The sequence below is a fragment of the Hesperophylax consimilis genome, chromosome 5 (assembly GCF_061612785.1).
Source record: "Hesperophylax consimilis isolate HC1 chromosome 5, BYU_Hcon_1.0, whole genome shotgun sequence".
Taxonomy (NCBI): Eukaryota; Metazoa; Arthropoda; class Insecta; order Trichoptera; family Limnephilidae; genus Hesperophylax; species Hesperophylax consimilis.
In genome coordinates this window covers 27,291,738-27,313,346 of record NC_142840.1, presented here as the reverse complement: position 1 = coordinate 27,313,346, position 21,609 = coordinate 27,291,738, and the positions used below count along the sequence as shown (strand labels likewise).

Below are 21,609 nucleotides of genomic sequence, written 5' to 3'. Positions count from 1 at the left end.
AATTATTATTTTGAAAATATAATTATCGATTATATTATTGTAAACACTGCAAATGTGTCCCTCTATAAAATTATGAGAGTTTTGAATAAAGATTCTTTTTCAATGGAAATACCTACATTATGGCATGCACGTGAAATACTTTTAGAAGAAACTCCAATAGTGTTACGGAGATAAATGATGTGTCGTTCATTGATAACTCGTATTACAACATGTCAAGGTCTTCAAAAAGCATTAGTAGATGCATAAATCTATTTGTCTTCTTTATTATGCGGGTCTTATGTCTACTAGACCAAATTCACAACACATATAGATATGTATTATCCGAAGATGGAACGTGCTATTTGTAAACAAGGCAATGACGTTACGACATAAGTACTACGTAGTGCAGGGAAATGCAGTTTCACAAAATTTTATCAGAAATCAAAATAAATTAATGTCATTTCACCAAAAATAAACGTAATAATCCACCAGATATGTAAGATTTGTCCAAAAAGCGCTAGTAAAACGACTAATTAGATAATAAAGAGTAATTCTTATGTAAAAGTGACGTTTCCTCATAGGTATAAACTCACCGCGCATATAGAAATGTCACTTCGGCAGCCATTTGCCTAATGATAAAGACGAAACACAAAAATTACGCGAAAAAAGGGATTTTTCGCTTTGCACCGAGGTGTCGATGGTTTTCTGGTTTCAAAAAGATGACGAAAAACTGGCAGAAAAAATCTGACATTAATGTGACGATACAAAATAAAGCAGTCTTACCTGGGCTTCCTATATTATATTCCCAGCTTTGATACAATTTCTATACAGCCCCACGCCACTTGCGAAGTGATACGGAGAACGATTTGCTTCAGGAAAGCGCGCGTTATCATTGGTGGAATTTATAAATACCGCCTTCTGTCTACCAATAAGCATTAAGCATTTCTAGCTTCTTTGTTTTGTTTCATGTGACAAATGAAACGTTTGTCAACATTGACGTTTCTTTCTTGATTTTATATTAGAAATAAGTTCATATATTTTGTAAATACCTTTAATGTGTTGAAGTTTTTATGCTTCCTGATGCCTAAAGGTATAATTTAGCGCAATCAATTTATTGTTATTTCAAATTTAAATGGAAAATATCTTGGACTGGGCGTGGCTTCAGTAGCCTGTTGAAAATCAACCAATTAAAAGCGAGTTAACTTTTTATCTTGGACAGTTCGTTCGCTTTCGCTATTGTGTTGTCCGCGTTATGTCAAACTTGCGATGTTATTTACGCTATTTTTTGGTGTATAATTATTGAACGAGTCGAGTCTGAATTTCGTTTGTCAATTCATGAAAGACAAGGTTCATAAGTGATTATTTGAGACTGTGTTTGAAGTTGCAAATATTGACTACTTTAGTTTCATGCTGGCTGACTTCGTGGAAACTTTGAATATACTCGGAACTCTATCATTTGGGCCAGCATAGGGCCAAACACAGCCATTTAATGATTCAACGCGAGCATCAAATGAACAACGGGTTTAGCACTGGCGAGGAAGACTCCAGAGGACCTTCGGATCAAATATGCTGCTTGGTGGACGATGGAGAAAGGTGCCGACGTCCCGCAGGGAATGCTTCCTATAGTAAGAGAATACAGAAGACTGTTACCCAAAGGAGATTGAAACTCAGCATTGATACTGTGGTAAGCCATATTATTCATGAATATATCGTTAATCCAAAATAACCTCTAAAACATAATATTGCTTGCATTGTGGCGTAAAATATCCCCTTGACGCAAATGCACTTCAAAATTCGGAAAATCTTTCAAAATCTGTCGCAATCCATTTCGTGTGCTTAATAATTATCATTCAACTTTAGAAAAGTCTTTGAAAACTTCATTTTAGGTGATGATATCTCTGTGCAAACATTCCTCAAAACATGTGGCCAAATCCTTTAGTCCCTTAGAAAATGTTTTTTTGATAAACAAAGTAAGTTTATCTATTTTTATGTGTGAATACCTTTATCTGTTTGTATTTTTGTTGTATCTACCTCGATAGCGGGTTTAGCAACATGCAACAATAATTTCCAAGCAATCCCAAATATTACGTACTTCCATAAAGCATACATTCATAAAATATCTATATACATTACGTCCAGAGTGATAGCCTCTACTCACAATCCGATAAATTGCAGGACAGCATGCTAAGGTTTTGCAAATCGGATGGTGAGTGAGCAAAACCGCCCGCCGAATTATTATTATTCCCTTTATTGGGTGGCCATCGGAATAATAGTAATTCGTTTGGCAGTTCAACATGCTGTCCTGTAATTCGGATCGTCCTCTCTTTCGATTACGTGTGTCATTTATGAGAAATAATGGAGCTACCAACAATATGCCTTTACAACCCCAGTTCCAAGATAGCTATAAGTTTCTGAACTACATAAAAAAGTTATGTACAGCTTGACACTGTTAACTTTGCAGTCGGTTGTGTCGCTATCGTGGATATTGGGGATACCAGTGCAAAATAAATTCCTGGATGTTGTCAAAACTGTAGTAGGAAAAAAAAACCAAAGAAACCCAACTGAAAATATTGACAGCTGAATATCAAAAATCACGACATCTTTAGTTTCTCTTCGAGCCACCTGAATCCAGTGAAGCCAGAGTCAAGTTAGCCTCTAAGAAGGTGGGCATATTGTACAGGGCCCGCAGATACTTTAATAGTACACACCTGTTGACCCTGCAATAATCGCAAGAGCGTCTGGAGCCCCAAATACTTGAAAAAAGCCCTCGACTCTTGCAGAAACGGGCTGTACAGTTGATAGATTCCCTTAACACAGGCATCAGGTGGGAATGCTGCCCTTATTCAACAGGTATTTCAACGAAAGATGCTCCGAAGAACTAGCGTCATTGATCATAGTCCACGGTTTTATATGACATTTGTCACATGAGAACAAGAGGGTTATTTCTACAACTCATTTTTTAATTCAACAGCTCAGCTGTGAAACGATTTGCCAGTTTCCACCTCGTACCACATGGTTCAAGTCTCTCAAGACCCATGTTCACTCCTTCCTCTCCTCAAAAAACCCTCCGCACAACAACCTCAAGATGACATAGACTCCGAGGAAAATTATTTTCCTCAGAGCCTCCTGTATGGAGTTAGTGTAAAAAAAAATAATGCGCATAATAAGGAATTCCAGTCAATTTTTATATTATACTTCACCTTCCAACATAAATAACAGCATTTTTTTTTACAAATGTTGATTTCATAGTTAAAATAATTTTCAAAGTTTGCATTTTTCAAAGTCCGCCAAAACAATCGAAATCTGAAAGGGTGACGTGAGGTCATACGTACCTCGGTTTTGTCAGTTAACAGTAAGGTCAATCTCACTCGTGTCAGTATGAAATCAACAAATCCCAATTTAAGTATTTAACAAGATTTTCAAAAAACCATGAATTCTATTGACATAATTTGTATACTGCAGTGGTAACCCACATGCATGTCTACACAGCGCAACTTTGCACAAAATTGTCAGCAATCTAATGCACTCAGCCGACCGAGCCGTGAGGTAGAGTTGTAAGTTCTGCCAGAAACCGCCGACCAATCACAGGGCATTTTCGTCTCTTACGGTTTTAATAGTTTTTAAATGACTATTAATAAAATTTATATATTCAGCATCAGCTTTTGTTGATCTATATCTATATGGATATACATATTTTAAGCCATAATATTTTTCACTCAAGTTCCTTATTATCTTTATTATGAATGTATTAGATGAAGTTTGAATTTGAAGCAAGAAGTGTATGCCTAGACAGTTGTATTGCAGTCTATCCTATCTCTCTACCCGTGCGAAGAAAGGGAGTGATGATTAGTTAGTTAGATTAATAAGTACTAATTTAAATGTATTTGCAGGCTCGACACATATACATCTGCGACCACCACAAAGCGATGATCCAGTGCGCCAGGACCAAGCAACGGCGGAGAAAAGAATCCGAAGACGACAGCAACGAGACAGACACGGAGGTGCCTGAGGTGGACCTCTACCAGCTGCAGGTCAACACGTTGCGGAGGTACAAACGCCACTTCAAGGTCTCAACGAGACCTGGCTTGAACAAGGCCCAGCTTGCTGATGTAAGTACAATTGAATTTTACTCGACTGAAAGATTTACTTTTTATAAACACTCATTTAATAATTTTATTATTAAATGAGTGTTTTATCAATGCATTTTATTTTTTGACAGTTAAATACTTATTTCATAGCTCAACGTGGATACAATGTTGACAATTTGGAGATTGCAAACAATAATAGTGAATAACTCTCATCTGGATGGCAATCAATCAAAGCAATGAACTGATTTTCTTGTTACATAAACATTATGTTAACTTTACTGATAATGTGCCATTATTTTTTCAGACAATACAGAAGCATTTCAAGTCAATTCCAGTCAATGAGAAAGAAATTGTTACGTATTTTATCTACATGGTTAAAACAAATGGAAACAAGCTGGACCAGAAAAATGGATTAAGCTCTGACGCAATTTGATAAGTCCCCGATAAACTATGAAATATTTATTATATCCCATGATATTAGGTTACTCAATATTGTTATGTTGTATAAATTCCTCCTTTAATTATTATTGATTTTAATAATATCAACACATCTCTTCTCATTGTATTATAGAATAGCTTGGAAATCATTATTTTGTATATTATGAAAAATATGTATGTTAGTAAGATTCTAGTGACCAAAACAAGATGTTAATCTATCTTATCAATGGAGCAATAATTAGAAATATAGTTGCAGTATCAACATTGCAGTATCTGTATGTGAATTACATACATATTATTACAGGTGACATATTTATATGACAAATTTCCACAGGGCTATTGCATTAACTACGAGACTGCATGATAATTTGCTATATACTTAATGATTTCATGTGGACGGATAAACAATACAAGTTCGATTGATCTCAATCAAACTGAATCTTAAATTCAAAACTGTTTCAAATACATATAACCTGATTCTGTAATATTAAAATGCCCCTGGGACAATGTCAACTGTCAATATTTTCATCAATGTCAATAATTCGTCCAGACCGTCCAAACAATGCACCATACACATTCCCGACTAGCGAATAAATAATATGCTGTCAAAAGGGAAAACTAAAGTGTATGGAATCATTTGTGACTATTAATAATATAATACGGACATTTTCATTAGTGCACAACTATTGTTAGAATTTGTTCGCACTTGTCTAGCTCATTTGTCGCGACTGAATAAAGTATTGACAGTAATAATGACAATCTCCAGAGTGCTAATAATTTGGAAAGCATAATGACATATACACATTGTGAAAATGTAGATTATAATATGCAAACAACTTATGTACATGCAATAATAAATGACATGACCAGCTACAGCATGTTAACTCTCCATTATTACTTTGTACATAAATAATATGTAAATGTTTTGACAAATAATTAAACTTATCAAAGTTGTACTGTATTTTTGTTACATAAAAGGATATTAATCTATTCATTTTTTTGGACAATCAGCTTTCTTTTGTAAATTATGGTACCTTATATCTTGTTGCTTATAAAGTGCTAATGTAAAATTTTGCAAATCTTATCTTGATCTACATTGTTTTCAGAACCCTGAAAATTGTATGTTTATTTTCTACATATTGTTAATCTGTCATCATCATTAACTTGTACAAAGCCAAAGCATTAATTTTTTTCAATTCAATCAGTTTTTTGTGTTTGTTTAAAATAAATGTACATATTATATTAACTGATCAAGGCTAAGAAAATCTCATAGAATAGATACAAATTTGTTTATCAAACAATCTTTAACCCTTTGAATGCATTTGAAGAAAAAATCGTTCCTGAAAACGGAAAATACAATTGAGTGAATTTTGTTGATTTAAGCGTCTGAGGGGTTAACTGAATAAGCTGTCTTTGAATGAACTACATAAGTAAATGATATGTAAAAGGACCTTCACAAAGATCAAATGAAATCACCGTTTTATCATCTGTAAAAATCAGTGACGAAAAATGTAGTAATGATGGCAGCTTACATTGAAATAAAATTAATTGTCTTACCTTTTCTGAAATAACTGTACCATGTCTTATATATGTATAATATTATAAATTGTAATTCAATGTCTATTCACGTCTACCGCCGCACGCCGCAGTGCGTGTCAGACACGGCACAGACGAGATAGCGATTTCAATTCCTTTGAAATTAAAATTAAAACATATTCCTCACACAAATTGAAATCACATTTTCGTGGACTTCACCCTCGCAGTGTCAAATCAGCTGTTGATGTAGCGCCATTTTACTTGTATGTGCCGTGTCTGCCACGCACTGTGCCGGTGGATGTAAACAGACCTTATTCTGACCTGACCCTGACTTTATGTTGACCTCACGAATATTAATTACCAGGCCATTATTAACAACTTGCTTTATGGCATGCCCAATGACAAATTTTAAACATGTAAATATTCCCTTTGTATATATTTCCAACACCATAAATTTACAAAACTATTATGAATGTGTTTGCATTGGGTTCATATTTTCGATCTCAATAATGAAGTAAGACTATGTAATTTCTACAATGATCCAACATCAATTTTCAAATAATGTTAATAACCTCCATTTTGTATTTGTCCATTGATATTTTTTAACACTGATAAGCCTTCTGCTAATGAGCAATCAATCAACTTGACCCCACTGATTTATGTTTTCCTCCATTCACATGATGATACAACCGACAGCTTCATACCAGCCCCATAAATCTGTTGCTTAATTAATTTGAAGTTATTTGATAAGTGTAAAAAATAAAATTTCAGTTATCCTGTAAATCATGAAATAGAAGCTTCACTTGTATGTGAACCATTTGTCTATAAAGTTATATAAAACGAATAAGGACACAAAACTTAATAAAATGACATTGACCAAAATCACAATGACAATTTTTGCACTTATTAAATGTTTACACAGAAATATTGTAGCGGTGAATGCAGTAGTCTATTATTGATACTTACCAAGCTGGTTAGCGTAGCATCCATTTTGGTTCCACGAAGGCCATTGTTTTGAGCATTTTATATCGATCAATGGTTCTTTATACAAAATAAAGGAATATTCTTCAATGATGTTTGTGCATAATATAATGCGGACACTACCTGCAGTTTTATTTAAAATTAGATAAAAAACATAAATAACTATTTAAAAATTTATTTTTAGTTTTCCATAATAAAAGTATTACAAACATTTTATGTTTTTGTTTTGTTTTTCTTTTTTGAAGACTTTTTTTTTGATGGAGTGGTACTGTTTTTAATTTTCTCTTGTTCCAACATGACAACATCTTCCTCTTCACTGTCACTGCTCACATCTGAAAATAAAATTATAATTACTTGATGGGTACTTTTTTAATGTGAATATATACAAGAGTCCTAACTACCCAGAGCAACTGGGACTATGGCATACCGAATTGGGGTATGTTGTGAGGTAGAAGGGGAAAGATTAACACTGGGGATATCATTGTCTCACAGGCACTAGAGAAATAAATGTAAAAGATTGAAGTAAAACTTACGAATCTTTGCGACAATTCTGTCGTCGGCGGTAAGAACTTTCACTATTTGTACATCGTCTTCCAGCTTGTCTTCTTCCTCTGGTGGTTTATCATCATTTCCTTCTTCAGCACTCTCATCATCACTGGCCATCTGGGCCCAGGACTTGGCAGGGGCAGATCCATTCTTGGCTTTGGGAATCAGCGCTGCCATGTTCTTATCAGTTACTACAGCCATTGCTGGAAAATTAATGACTAAGAAGGTAATAATGGTAAACTAACAAATAGTAGTACATTCAAACTTCAGTCATTATTTATTTATTTACAGTACAAGTACCGTACAGAGTAAATATTTTTTTACAAAAAAGGAATTACAAAACAACTATACAGTGTAAACATACTAATATAGATGATATAGTCATTAAAAGTGATGAAACACAAACTAGGTTTAATAGTTACCTATGTAACCTAGTTTTTGTTTTATCACTTTTCGTGACTTTATATCACTTTTTGGAGGTGTATTGAATTGTCATTTTGATGACATACCCGGTCACCGGAATAATAATACCACTATACCCCATCAGCAGTTTGGCATAATTACATTAAAATCGTGCACAATGCATATTTTTTCTAGCTAATATCTATTGCGAAACCATTTTATTTGCGCATCAAATTTATTTCATTATTAAAAATGCAGACAGCGCAATCGCCCAGTCACCGAATTTGGCAGTTACCATTATTTAAGACAAGCCATTATTCCAGCAACCTCAGTTTACTAACACTATGGGAAACCAGAGTACTCGTGAAGAATTAGTGATCAATTCGGGAAATCACGTCCAGCTGGCCCCGCTATCCATATTAGCAGTGGCCATCGCCACAGCTGGAGCGTTAGTACTATGGTGCCAATGTTACCGCCCAATTAGGTTAAGGGCCATTGCCCAAGTTAGAGTAAGAGATACGGAGGCAAGAATTCTGCCACCGATATATCCAGCCCACCCTCCCGAGAGCCGTTAGCACTACGTTTTTTTTCCGCCCATCCTGTTATCTTCTTCACTTTTTTCCGCCTCACTCGGTGTCGAGTTTCACCAGCCGGAGGAATACTGGAAGATTCACAAACTTTACCACCAGCTGACTTCATCAACAACAACCTCATCTACTGATGTCTAGACTGCTCTTCACAAAGGTTACGCAGTGGCGTAATCTTTAAACTTCATCAACTTTCTGTTGATTACTCAGCACTATCATCCTAGACAGCTTAGGGACATCGTCGCGAACCTTCGAAAGCTGATAAAGCAATTCTCAGGTTACACATTGTCTGAGTTGGAACCGTCCTGATTGCCTTATCTATGAGAACAATCAAGATGACCTTCACATACAAAAGATGTTCATTCATTGAGCGCGGGAGAGTCGTGTTCAAACCTTCATTACTCACTCATCGAGATTAAGTCTTCCTTCATTTCTTCTTATTGTAACTGTGCTTTATTATTATTCATTGGTCACGGTTGGCTTCTCCCCGTAGACAAAATAAATTATTGATAATATTATTATCATAAATCCTGAACACCAAGAGTCCCAACAAATCGAAAAAATAAGTAATTAGCATGTATATACAGATGAAATGTTATTCCATGACTTTTACTAGTGTTTGCCGAGTAATTGAAACACTTTCTCATCACACACAAGGGCATTTTGGCACTTTTTTAATGCAATTTACTTGATTTAATTTTATTGCACACGACCTTACATGACGCGTGACAGTTATTAATTACTAATACTACAAAATCGAAAGCACATTTGACTTTGCTGGCTTTTTGAGATTTCTACAGTGCGTCTATATATATTGCAACTTCATTGGCTACAGCTATCTATCTATCTATTAAATAAAAATGATGTTCGTTTGTTCAAAATCTTAAATCTCCGAAACTTCTTCACCGATTGCTTTTAAATTTTGATAAAACATTGCATTTGAATACGCGTGTGTTTTTATGTACCTATATTATATAGATGTCACCTGTGGCAGGTAAAAACATCCTTTTTTTGAAAAACAGTACCATTGGATGTAAAAGCAACACGCGCTATTGTTTCTCTATCTGCACAGACAGATTGAGCCACAGCAACGCGTGGCGGGGTGCAGCTAGTGCCAAAGTATGTAACTTTATTAATTTATTTATTTCTTATTATGTACAGAATTATTTTACAAACCTTCAACATCATCTGAATCGCCATCAGAATTCATTTCAACATCTCCCTTTTGAACTTCTTTGTGACTTTCCATATTTTCAGGCATGTTTAGATCAAACTTGTTTAGCCTCAAGAAAATCTTATCAACCGACAGTGTCATCAGTTCATTCCTCGGTATGGCATTCGCAAAACCAATAGTTGCACCTAATGCCCTGAAAACAGTACAAAATAATTTTAAAAAATTAAATAACGGCAACTATGAACCATGAAACGCATACATTGGAGTGAACAATTCATTTTTAAGATTAGTAAAACCTTTCAAAGATTCAAAATTTTAAAATTGTAATTGGGGTGAATGATTAATTTGTAAGATTAGTAAAACCTTTTAAAGATTATTGGAGTGAACGATCAATTTGTAAGATTAGTAAAACCTTTTAAAGATTCAAAAGTGGAGTGAATGATTAATTTGTAAGATTGGTAAAACCTAAAATGTCCAAAATTTAAAGATTATATGAAGAAACCATTGGATTTGAAATGTGTCGATCCTTTTTGATTAAATAGTGGAGTATACAAAGTTACTTATTTTATTTAAATTAAAGATTATAAATTAGGAAAAAAAAGTGACAAATTTAATAGCTCAAGAATCTGTATGCTTATGTTTAATTTATTCCAGATCTCAGGGAGGATGGTAAAGTCCCTATAATTTCATTAATGTAATTTTAACCTTTTCTATGCGTCATTAATTTGTATCACTTCGTTCACACGTGGGGCTATTTATCTTCTCTTCTTTATGTGCCGTATCAGGTCCCCCCGACGTTGGCGATCACTCTTGAAAATGTGGCTATTTATCATGTGGCTATTTATCATCAATCTAATTTATGACTTTAAACAATAATCACGCATGGATTTTAAAATTTGTTTTAAAAAATACGTCGCTTATGTCTTGAATTATCTTTTCAAGTATAAATAAACAATCCGAACATCAATGGGACTTGATAAAAATTCGAAGTATATATTCATAATGTAACTGATATGGTATGCCCGGGCGGCCATGTTAATATTTCAAGGATAACGATACACATGATTATAAACATTCCGGAGTAGAGCTCTTCAACTGTGGTGCGATGTAAGTGGTTGATTTATGGGTGCGATGTCGCGTTTGACTGGATACATGAAATATTGACACACTTAAAAAGGTTCATATAATAAAAAATAACTACACTTGAATTTACAAAAATAATGAAATAATTTTTCTGTTATTATGTCACCGTAAATATGTATCACTTAATATATTTTTTTATCGTGATTTTGAAACAGTTCTCAACGCATAACGGCAGAATCATGGCTTTCATGTATTTCAGCAGCTTCGCAATTATTATCGACGTCACTGTCACTAATTTCAAAATCTGAATCTATTTCTAAAGTAGCACCAAATATTTCTTTGTCATTAAGACCACGACCCGACATTTTGTATTTTGGCAATAAAAATACTTTCAAAAATTGATAAAAAGTCAAACTTGTACAACTTTACACTTGATTTTTCACTATAAAAAAGTTTTAACCACGTATCTTTATTTGAAAATAATCTAACACTGACGAAATTTTATATTTCTTCAATAGTTTGAATGAATGTATGTAACTGAACTTATTTTAAAATATGATAAATCAGATGAATGTACACTGTAATTAAAATAGTTCATATCCACGAAAAAGCAAACAATAATTCGATAAAACAATGTAATCCACACGGCGAGCGTCTGTTTGAGAATCTTATAAAATGCGCCTGCGCAATAACGTGTGTAAAGACGCGGGAAGAATTCAAACTGATTCATTTTTCGCTCTGAGTTGGAAGATCCCTTCAAATCTTTGTATCGATGATTAGGATACGTATTATGGATAAATATCGTAAGATGTCAGTAGTGTAAAGATGTGAGATTTTTTAGGAGTATAAGTTTTACCGTGCTCAAGCATGTTTCATACCCATAACGCCGAAGAAACTTTGCGTCGCACAGATGTGCCACCCGCGTACAGGGCATGTACAGTGCGTCGCAGGCGTGCGTCTCCCGCAGAGAAAGGGTTAAATGATTTTGATCTGTTTATTTACTTATTCCTGTTCTCAATAAAACGGTTATGCACCAATATACTAAGGATAAAATTATAAATTTGAGGTACTTGTAAGTGTAAAAAGCCATGGAGGCAGTTTAACCATTTTGTGACCTGCGTCAAAAGGTAGTTGCAAAACTGAGTGTAATCGATGTTGAAAATGTCGATGGTCAATGCAGAATCGTTGGTAACTTTATGCACGGTTAAACTGTTTTCATTGTAGGACAATGTAATGCAATTAAAAAATCCTATTTTAATTTTACCGATGTATGTTTACTGCCTATTATTATTGAATGGCTTATGCAATGATATGACATGCAACAATAATTTGACGTCGATGAAATAATGTATTCTTGTTGTGTATTTTAGAATGCACCTTAGCTTTTCATCTTCTGCTAGAACTGCTTTAATTTCGTTGACAATAAACTGCACCCGGGCGGTGGCTTTCTGTGTCGCCTTGTAGATGAGATTGGGTCCAGAGGTGACAGCAGCCCCGGTTAGATCTAGCAGACAGACCTCCCTGTAAGGGTTCATGCCGATTACTAGGATGGCGCCAGTGTTGTTGCAAACCGTTTCTTCAACTAAATTTGGATCAGACACCATTGTTCTGGAATGATAGAATAATGCAATACATTAACAAAATATCAGAGTGCAAAAATAGATGAGGTGGCTTCGACATGTCCCTTTCTCCACAAGGCTACGTAAGTATCTTGGTGACTATCGCCATACATCTGTGCGGAGGTTCGTACACAGGTACAGGTAACCGACATTTTGTCAATCTGTCGGTGATGCTAGTCTCCCACAACCAGTCGGACACACGAGTGAGACATTTGGTCACAATGCATGTGATCAACGCTGGTAACAATCATCGGTGGCGATGAGGGTCTCATGATTTCAGTAGAAATTTGTACAAAGTGTGTGTGACAAGTTGTTTGCGACGTGAGTACACAACATGAGTATCAGATATTTGAGTAACCTTGTGGACAAAAGGCCTTAGTACTTGGATTTCGAGAAGAGCAACGTCCATAAGGGAAGACGTCCAGTTGACCTCCCCAGACTAAGTTAAAGAAAGAAAGGCAGCTCTGGAGGCTGTGTGTGTAGAGACTGATACCCCTAAACCTGAAGTAGGACAGGGACGCCAGGAGGCACCATGTCCAAGTGATGGTTCCACGACCCGACTAGGATAAGTGATGTTGATGATGAATAACGGAATATCATACCATTCTTCACCAGGAGTAAATAACACTGCACAACTCGATCTTGGCATATGTATTTATTTGTACTCATCCATGCATTCTCCTCTATTATTCTGATTCTTGACGTGACTCAACTCAACTAATAATAATTTATTGTCTTCTTTTCTTAGTAACATATAGAGATAATGATATCCTCACTGTGATCTCCCATGCTGAGGATTTCATTTACATATTATAATTTAATTATAAGAAATTAATAATAACAATAATATAATCTACATAAATAGGACAAGCGTTTGGAGAGAAACTTTAAGAAGAAGATGACATTCTTCTAAGGCAAAACCTATCCTCTACGTTCACCAGAATGAATCACATTTTACAAAAAAAAGTAAATAAGAATGATCAACCAAACAAACTTTCATGAGATGGTTTTTTTTTTCTAAATATAATATAACATTGGGAATGCGATAATCATGAATGCACGACTGGCGGTCTTTTTAATGATTAAAAATCGTAATTTATACAGTTTCTTACCCATTGCTGAAGACGCCAAATGATACGCATACTGGATAATGATGCAGGGTTATTGGGATGGGGTCCTTCTCAGCGAAAGTGTGAATGGTCAGCTCATCTCCATTGGTTGTAAAGTCGGGCCTCTTAAAGTGAGCCAAACTGGTCAGGGCGGCTATACTCGCACATTCAATCAGACTTCCGGCGTGATTTAATATGTGTATGTCTACCCTCAATGTCCATACCTATAATTTATTGTGTTCTTTACATCTCCTTTTTGGTATTCATTTGGAGTTGACAAATAATCTCTTAGATTCGCATGGTTTATTCCTTATTACAGCGGTGTCGGCAAATATGCGGTCTTCCTTTGAAGCCAATATTATATTTCACCAGCAAGTAAACGACTTATGTAGCAGAGCATACGAAATAAACTTGGTCATTCAAAATTCTCGTTCATTTCGTTTCACAGAATGTGTACAATTCATAAAATTTCAAAGTTAAAAAATAGTCAAAAATTCAGTTCTGTGAAAGCCCTACTTAAATTCTGTTATCCAAGTACTGTGAAACAACCGGCCTACGATGAAATAATAATAGAACTTAAGTAGAATTTTCGCAGTACTTGAATTTTAACTTTGTTGAAATTCTGTGAAACAATCCATCCTAAGACTACTTTACAACTCACTAGTGCTAGGGTATAGGAGTCAAACTGTATTATTTAGGCCCCATATGAAGCATCTTTTGTAGTTGAAATATTTCATTAAAAATTTTGCAGTTTTTTTCATTTCGCGCTCCCATGGAACCCTTATTTATGTCCATCTTATTTTATTTTAGGTATTACCAGATATTCAAATTGATGGACCAGCCAATCAGGGAAAGGGGAACAAACTAAATCCATGGAGCGCGGGAGAGGTTGTGACCGTCTCCTTTTCTTTTTTTTGTCATTTCCCTCAGGACCTATGTTATCTTTTGGGATGCTGTGTATAGGGTCTTTTTTAAGGAAAGGAAGGGGAGGAAGTTCTGGGAAGATAAAAGGTATGAGGATTGGGTAGGAAACTAGGGATCAGTGCATGGCGCAAGGCGATGGGTCAAGAGACCAGTTGAAGAGGTCAAAGAGATTCTCCAAACCAGCCCCTCCCGATCTGGCACACCACGCAGCCCCGATCTGGCACAGACGCATCCTGAACACACCTCACTCGATGAACCTGGGCATCCCTACTAAATCACCAAACGTAGCGTACCACTTGAGGCGACCCATGGCAGAGGTGTTGGTTATTTAATAAATGGTTCCAGGGGCGGCGGTACCCAAAACCCGCCTTCCAAATTATGTCAATTAATTTGTCAATAAATGAATCTGGCAGTGCACAGGCAACTCCCATTGTAATATAGCTAATCAGTCACCGAAAATAAAATCTGCTTACCAATCAGATAAACAAAAGTTCAGGCTTGTTTCCACAATTGAATATTTTGTTACACTATTTAGTTAGACAATTTTACAAATGTGTTATAACCTACCCACCTAACTTATTTTTAGAATGTTAAAAACGAACATTCAGATTCTGCATAGAAAAGTTATGTTAAAATAAGTAATAAGCATAGCTAAGTATTTTTTAATCATAAGGTTATATTTAGTTATAAAGGATAATATATTTGGATGATTCTTATAGAGCCGTTTTTGTGAAAAATCACCACACTTGCGCTGCGAAATAGCTTATTATGCATTGTTTGTTTGATTTTCAGCGACAACGAACTCACATTGGGTGGATAAAGCGCCAAAGAGAGTTCATAAAAATAGAACATACCTTTTCTTCAGATACGATGCACAAAGACTCCAGGTCTATACACCGCGACTCCATGATGCACTTCTCTATCAGCCGATTAAGGTATACACTTAAATCAGACTGTCTGTTAGGCTCAAAATTAGGAGCACCCATTGTACCAAGTTCTACATTGACAAAGAGGATTCCTTCATTCGGACGAGTTTGTTTTGGCAAGCCTACTTTGCATGTTACATGCGAAACAACCCTGAAAATGAAATAAAAGATAAAAAGGAAATTCCAAAAAAAAGATTAAATACATTCACAAGGTATGTAATATGAGCACATTGTTTATTTAAAAATCCTTTATTACTTTGTGTTTCCAAGCGAAGCGTGGCAACTTCCCCATTCTGATCCTAAACACAATTTTAAGGTACGCCATTCATCCAGATTTCTTCCGTCTAATCGCTGTGAACACCAAAAAGTATTGTTACAGAACAAATACACAAAAAGCTTTTATAAAGAATATTTCAGGCCTGTTGCTGCACAATTAAATAATAATGTATTTTGTTGGTGTGTCTATTTATTAGCAAAGCATATAAGTGAGCTTGTGATTACTAACTCAAATTTATCGTTAAGGGATCAAATTTATTATGATGAATAGTACCAATGGTTCTCAGGTCAGAGAATATTTTAAAGAAAGTTTACGAAAGAGTTTAAAACATTGTAAACCCGCCATTTCAGCTGTCAAATTTGTACCAATGTATTATGTTGGTTGACGATTTAACATTATATTTACCGTTCCTTCTGTGATTGCATTCAAAATAAAACTTTTCTCACAATTAGACACGATAATTTCTTTCATTTTAAGTTAATTCATTGAATTTAACGAATTATTTTATAAGTTAACCCATAAACATCACAAAAGCACGCGGATAGAGCATAAATAAACCACTCTCTAGATCGATATCTTCGGGTTTTTTGTATGGCGCCATTTTGTCACCCCCTTAACCACAGACGACCACAGATAAAACGGTCGTTTGGTCCAGACAGGTAAATATATCGTGGACCATAAAGAAATCTCAAGGACATTTAAAAAAAGTGCATACATAGACAATATAACTGCACCCAACTAACATCGTTCATTCACTAGCCCAAAAAAAAAATATTTTAAAAATAAAAATATTGGAATGCAGGAAAAGGCAAATTAAAAAAAACCCACAGCTATGCACACATCAAAATATTTTTTTATTTTCAAAAAGACAATGGACAGTAATACAAAACAGGGTCAGTACAACCGATGTATTGAGCATTGATTTATTATTGAAGTAGAAGATAATAATAATTTATCTAAACAAAAAATGAAACAGAACAAGACACAGAAAAATAAAAAGTAACGGTCTCAACTAGGAATCGAACCCAGGATTTCTGTCTTACTGCAACAACTTAATAGGATTTAATTTGACCTTGCACAAAAATACAAAAATATATACAGAAGTCTGTTATATATATATATACAAATGCTATACATATCGCAGCTGCCGTCTGGTCCCCAAAATCTGCAAGTGCGTTTTCTGTTTCCTGGGAGAAAGGGCTGCCGTCAGACCAATGCAGCTCAAAATGCCCTTCGTCTTACCTAGAAAAAGACAAAATTTGAGACCAATGATTCTATTCTAGTATTGTACACATATTTAATAAATTTCATGGATTAAAATTAATTAAAAATATTTTAAGAAAAGGGGGACATTAATGGTGATGGATTAATTCACTGTTGAACTTGTGAACTTTCTTGTAGGTATGGGAAAAAATCGCGTTTTATGCAGTTTCTGCAGAATTTGTAGGGAGCGAAAACAAAACTTCTTGAGCGAGTTTCACTGCAATATAAATTAGGTGTATACCTTCAGAATATTCCTTCAAATGACGAGGATTCCACACTGTTGAAGCGTACTGTAGGTGACTTACATCTTATAAATATTAGTTAAAGAGTAACAAATTTACGTGTTAATTATTACTGCAACAGCACTAGAAGTTATTCAAATTCTCCTGCAAGGGTTTCATATAATTTCCACAGCTTTGTCGTCAACAAACATTATTGAAAATGCTGGTTATATCTGAATAAGGTACTTACATGATGCAATTCTGGAGAGGTTTAAATGACCTTGTTTGATGTAATCGTGGCTTTGTTTAGCAGTTTTAGCATCCTAATACGTGGTATAGTATTGCGTCGGAAAACGGATACGTCTGAAAAGGAAAATTAATTAAATTATTAGCCAATGAAGTACATTCAGGAATCAGGAACGAACATTGTATCAAAGAACGAGAGGTTAGTACCTGTATTTAACGGGTTCGGGTCCTTCTTTCAATTGGTGGAGATAGACCGGATAACACAACACGGCATTAATTTATCACCTTTCTTCTAGCACGTAACATTATTTTTAGATGGGTGAAAGAAAATTCAAAATATTTACGCTAAAATCTTCAACTGACTTTTCAACTTACGAAATGGCGTCTTGGAAATTACCGTTAATTTTTATCGGAGCATAACCCATGATTAGCTTCTCTTTCTGTTATACAAGTCGCTATGGTAGAGAGCGAGAGATCAAACTACAATTTTTGCTCTAAGCCAATGAGATCTGAGCTTTCAGCCACAACAGCTTTGTCTATAAGAATTTGGGTTGGGAATAACTCCTCCCATCAGGGTTACAAGGTTATGCGGGAGTTATACGCCCCTGGGATAGAGCACCGGACAGATAGAAACATAAATAAACCACCCTCTAGATCGATATCTTCGGGCTTTTTGTATGGCGCCATTTTGTCACCCCCTTAACCACAGACGACCACAGATAAAACGGTCGTTTGGTCCAGACAGGTAAATAAATCGTGGACCATAAATAAATCTCAAGGCCATTTAAAAAAAGTGTAACCATAAACAATATAACTACACCCAGCGAACATCGTTCATTCAATAGCCCACAAAAATTATATTTTAAAAATAAAAATATTGGAATGCAGGAAAAGGAAAATAAAAAAAACCCTCAGCTATGCACACATAAAAATACTTTTTATTTTCAAAAAGACAATATACAGTAATACAAAACAGGGTCAGTACAACCGATGTATTGAGCATTGATTTATCATTGAAGTAGAAGATAAAACTAATATATCTAAACAAAACATGAAACAGAACAAGACACAGAAAAATAAAAAGTAACGGTCTCAACTAGGAATCGAACCCAGTCTTACTGCAACAACTTAATAGGATTTAATTTGACCTTGCACAAAAATACAAGAATATATACCCAAAATACATATTCAACAAATTTAAGTGTTCATTATTATTGCCACAGCACTAGAAGTTATTCAAATTCTCCTGCAAGGGTTTCATATAATTTCCACAGCTATTGTATCGCGTCGGAATACGGATAGGTCTGAAAAGGAAAATTAATTAAATTATTAGCCAATGAAGTACATTCAGAAATCAGGAACATTGTATCAAAGAACGAGAGGTTAGTACCTGTATTTTACAACGGGTTCGGGTCCTTCTTTCAATTGGTGGAGATAGACCGGATAACACACTTTAACACAACACGGCATTAATCTATCACCTTGAAGAATTCTAGCACGTAACATTATTTTTAGATGGGTGAAAGAAAATTCAAAATATTTACGTAAAAACATCAACTGACTTTTCAACTTACGAAATGGCGTCTTGGAAATTACCGTTAATTTTTATCGGAGCATAAAGCATGCTTAGCTTCTCTTTCTGTTACACAAGTCGCTATGGTAGAGAGCGAGAGATCAAACTACAATTTTTGCTCTAAGCCAATGAGATCTGAGCTTTCAGCCACAACAGCTTTGTCTATAAGAATTTGGGTATTGAATAACTCCTCCCATCAGGGTTACAAGGTCATGCGGGAGTTATACGCCCCTGAACATAAATATACCACTCTCTAGATCGATATCTTCGGGCTTTTTGTATCCAACAGAATTATACAGTACTTAACCACAGATATACAAGCAGTACCTACCGTGCGGAGCAGAGCAGTAGACAAGGTAGAGGAAACTCAAGGCCATTTAAAAAAAGATGCGACCATAGACAACATAATTGCTCTAAGCCTACTCTATTCATTCACTAGCCCAAAAAAATTATTATAAAAATAAAAATGTCCTTAAAGCAGAAAAATGTCGAAATGTTTTCCAAGGGCAAGGTTCATCTGACTAAGAAAATAAACTTTTACAGTGCATTTCCTTAAGATGAAACTTGTTAATCTGAGAAGAAGAAACCCAAAATGACAAGAAATTTGCAAAAACACTGAAGAAAATTTCCAAAACATGATTTTCCGACAGTACGACGAAAAATTCCGACATTTTTCAGCCTCATGAACTCATGGTTATATATGTTTAAAAATCTTTAATTTCACCAAAACAATAAGATAATACAGGATAACACTAATCAATAACATGAATAAGTTTATCGATATAATAAATAACATTTATTCGTTGTGGAGGAAGACATATGTCAAGTATGAAGCATTGTTCAAAAAACCGAACGAATAACCTAAAAAACTGTTAATTCACTTTAAACTTGAACTTACGTAGGTAGGTTGAATATATGTTTGTAACTCGCTAACACTATACTGGCTTATATTGTATTTTTATCACGAACAACTTTAACACGCAATATTTTCGACGGAAATGATAGTATTTCGGCAGCAAATGACAACCCGCGTGTATAAATAAACCACTCTCATTTAGTTTGAATGATTTGAAACTGTCAAACGGCAAAATTCCGTCATCTCTTTCTGTTACACGAGTCATTATGGTAGAGAGCGAGAGATCAAACCAATCCTTCTGTTCTCACCAATGAGATCTGAGCTTTTAGCCATATTATTCGTTTTCTATAAGAATTTTGAGGTGGGCGTGGCGGTTTCAAATGAGTTTCAAGGTCAAAGCTTAGTTAAATGCCCCGATAGAAACGATCATGAAACGATAGAAATAACAACAAAAATTAAATTGACATATTATTTTTGTTCGCCTGTGTTGTTGGCCATAAAATATTATTTTTCGGTTGAAAAAGATATCTATGAAATTAAAAAGATTATTAAAAACAGTACCTACGTCAAAGGAAACAATAACAATATTTTAAAATTTTAGCAAACAGAAAACTTCACTCTCCTTGAATGGAAGATAAACCAAATTCAACGTTAAAAAAAATCAAGTCAGTAAGTACCTCTACCAGGCCTATAAAGAGAGAGGTTAAAAATTTGTAGAATCAGCCTTTCATTATTTAAAATTAATTGTTTTTTACGTGTTACTAGTGGATCCCCTGCAATGCTTCGCTACTGCTAATGTCTCTGTCGGGCGCCTCCGACTTCTGCCACCATTCACTTCTGTATACCACAATGTTACTGTTAATAAACTTCATTACATCGACTTTTATTCGACTCCGTATCTTATTACGGTGCAGAGATATTGCTTTAAGTGTTTGTCGGGCATCCCCGACATATTTTACTATTTTTCAACACTCCTGGCACTAATAACAATAACAGAGAAATCGGTTGATTACTGATCGCCGATTGGTTTATTTATGCTGATCGCGTTTTACGAACACAAACATATACAGGCTGAATTTTTATTTAACTCAACCATTTGGAATGCTTTTTATAATATAAGACGAGAGTGGTTTATTTATGATAAGACGCTTTCCTGCCACAGACCGCCTTATATGTGAGGAAGTTAAAATTTGAATTTGAATGTATTTTTAGATAAGAAATATGAAAAAATCGTAATTCTTTCTAGATCTCGACAATAGCGCCACCTATCGGGTCCAAAACTATCCTTTATTTCAAGCTGGAACCAACCACACACAATCACAAAATTTCATTAAAATCGGTTGGGCGGTTTAGGAAATTCGGAGTGTGTACAAACACAGTGCCACGTGATTTTTATATCTTAAGATTAAAAAAAGGCAATGAGGAACTGAAGTCCATTTTTTAAATTTTATTTTCAAATACTGACCTTTTACTTAAGCACCTGTATATTTTTTTAACTGTAATAGTTTCAATAGTTCAAATAATTTATAAAGTTTTCATTTTTTGGGTCTCCCAAAAAAGCATCAAATCTATGAAAGTGACCCGTGACGTCACCAGTCAAAAACCCAACTTTTTTTTAACCGGCGCTGTATTTTGAGTGGGAGTCGAGACGTTTTTTATTCTTTAGACATGCTTTAGATTAGCTAAACCCCACCACGCGTTACTGTGGCTCAGTCTGCTGTGCAGATAGAGAAATAAAGCGCGTTGCTTTTACTTAAAATTATACCTTACACAAGTGATAT

General features: G+C 35.0%; 2 protein-coding genes across 3 annotated transcripts; one reads left to right on the top strand and one right to left on the bottom strand.

Moving 5' to 3' along the window:
• The first annotated feature begins 1,176 nt into the window (after positions 1-1,176).
• On the top strand, positions 1,177-7,238 carry Sap30 (SIN3-associated polypeptide 30). The gene is made up of 3 exons (XM_089631777.1): positions 1,177-1,663; positions 3,870-4,088; positions 4,372-7,238. Exons 1-3 carry the CDS (start codon positions 1,469-1,471, stop codon positions 4,498-4,500), a joined length of 543 nt encoding a protein of 180 aa, XP_089487903.1. The 5' UTR covers positions 1,177-1,468; the 3' UTR covers positions 4,501-7,238.
• Positions 7,044-18,060, bottom strand: LOC149423724 (exosome complex component RRP45-like). Of its 2 annotated transcripts, XM_089631776.1 has the most exons (10): positions 18,018-18,060; positions 16,075-16,218; positions 15,649-15,743; positions 15,321-15,543; positions 13,546-13,766; positions 12,192-12,422; positions 9,734-9,924; positions 7,556-7,771; positions 7,233-7,354; positions 7,044-7,145 (listed from the first exon to the last, which is right to left on the bottom strand). In XM_089631776.1, exons 2-9 carry the CDS (start codon positions 16,138-16,140, stop codon positions 7,236-7,238), a joined length of 1,362 nt encoding a protein of 453 aa, XP_089487902.1. In that variant the 5' UTR covers positions 16,141-16,218; positions 18,018-18,060; the 3' UTR covers positions 7,044-7,145; positions 7,233-7,235. The 2 variants fall into 2 exon arrangements, with proteins under 2 accessions (XP_089487902.1, XP_089487901.1); XM_089631775.1 differs by lacking the exon at positions 7,044-7,145 and having other exon boundaries at positions 7,182-7,354.
• Positions 18,061-21,609: the final 3,549 nt, after the last annotated feature.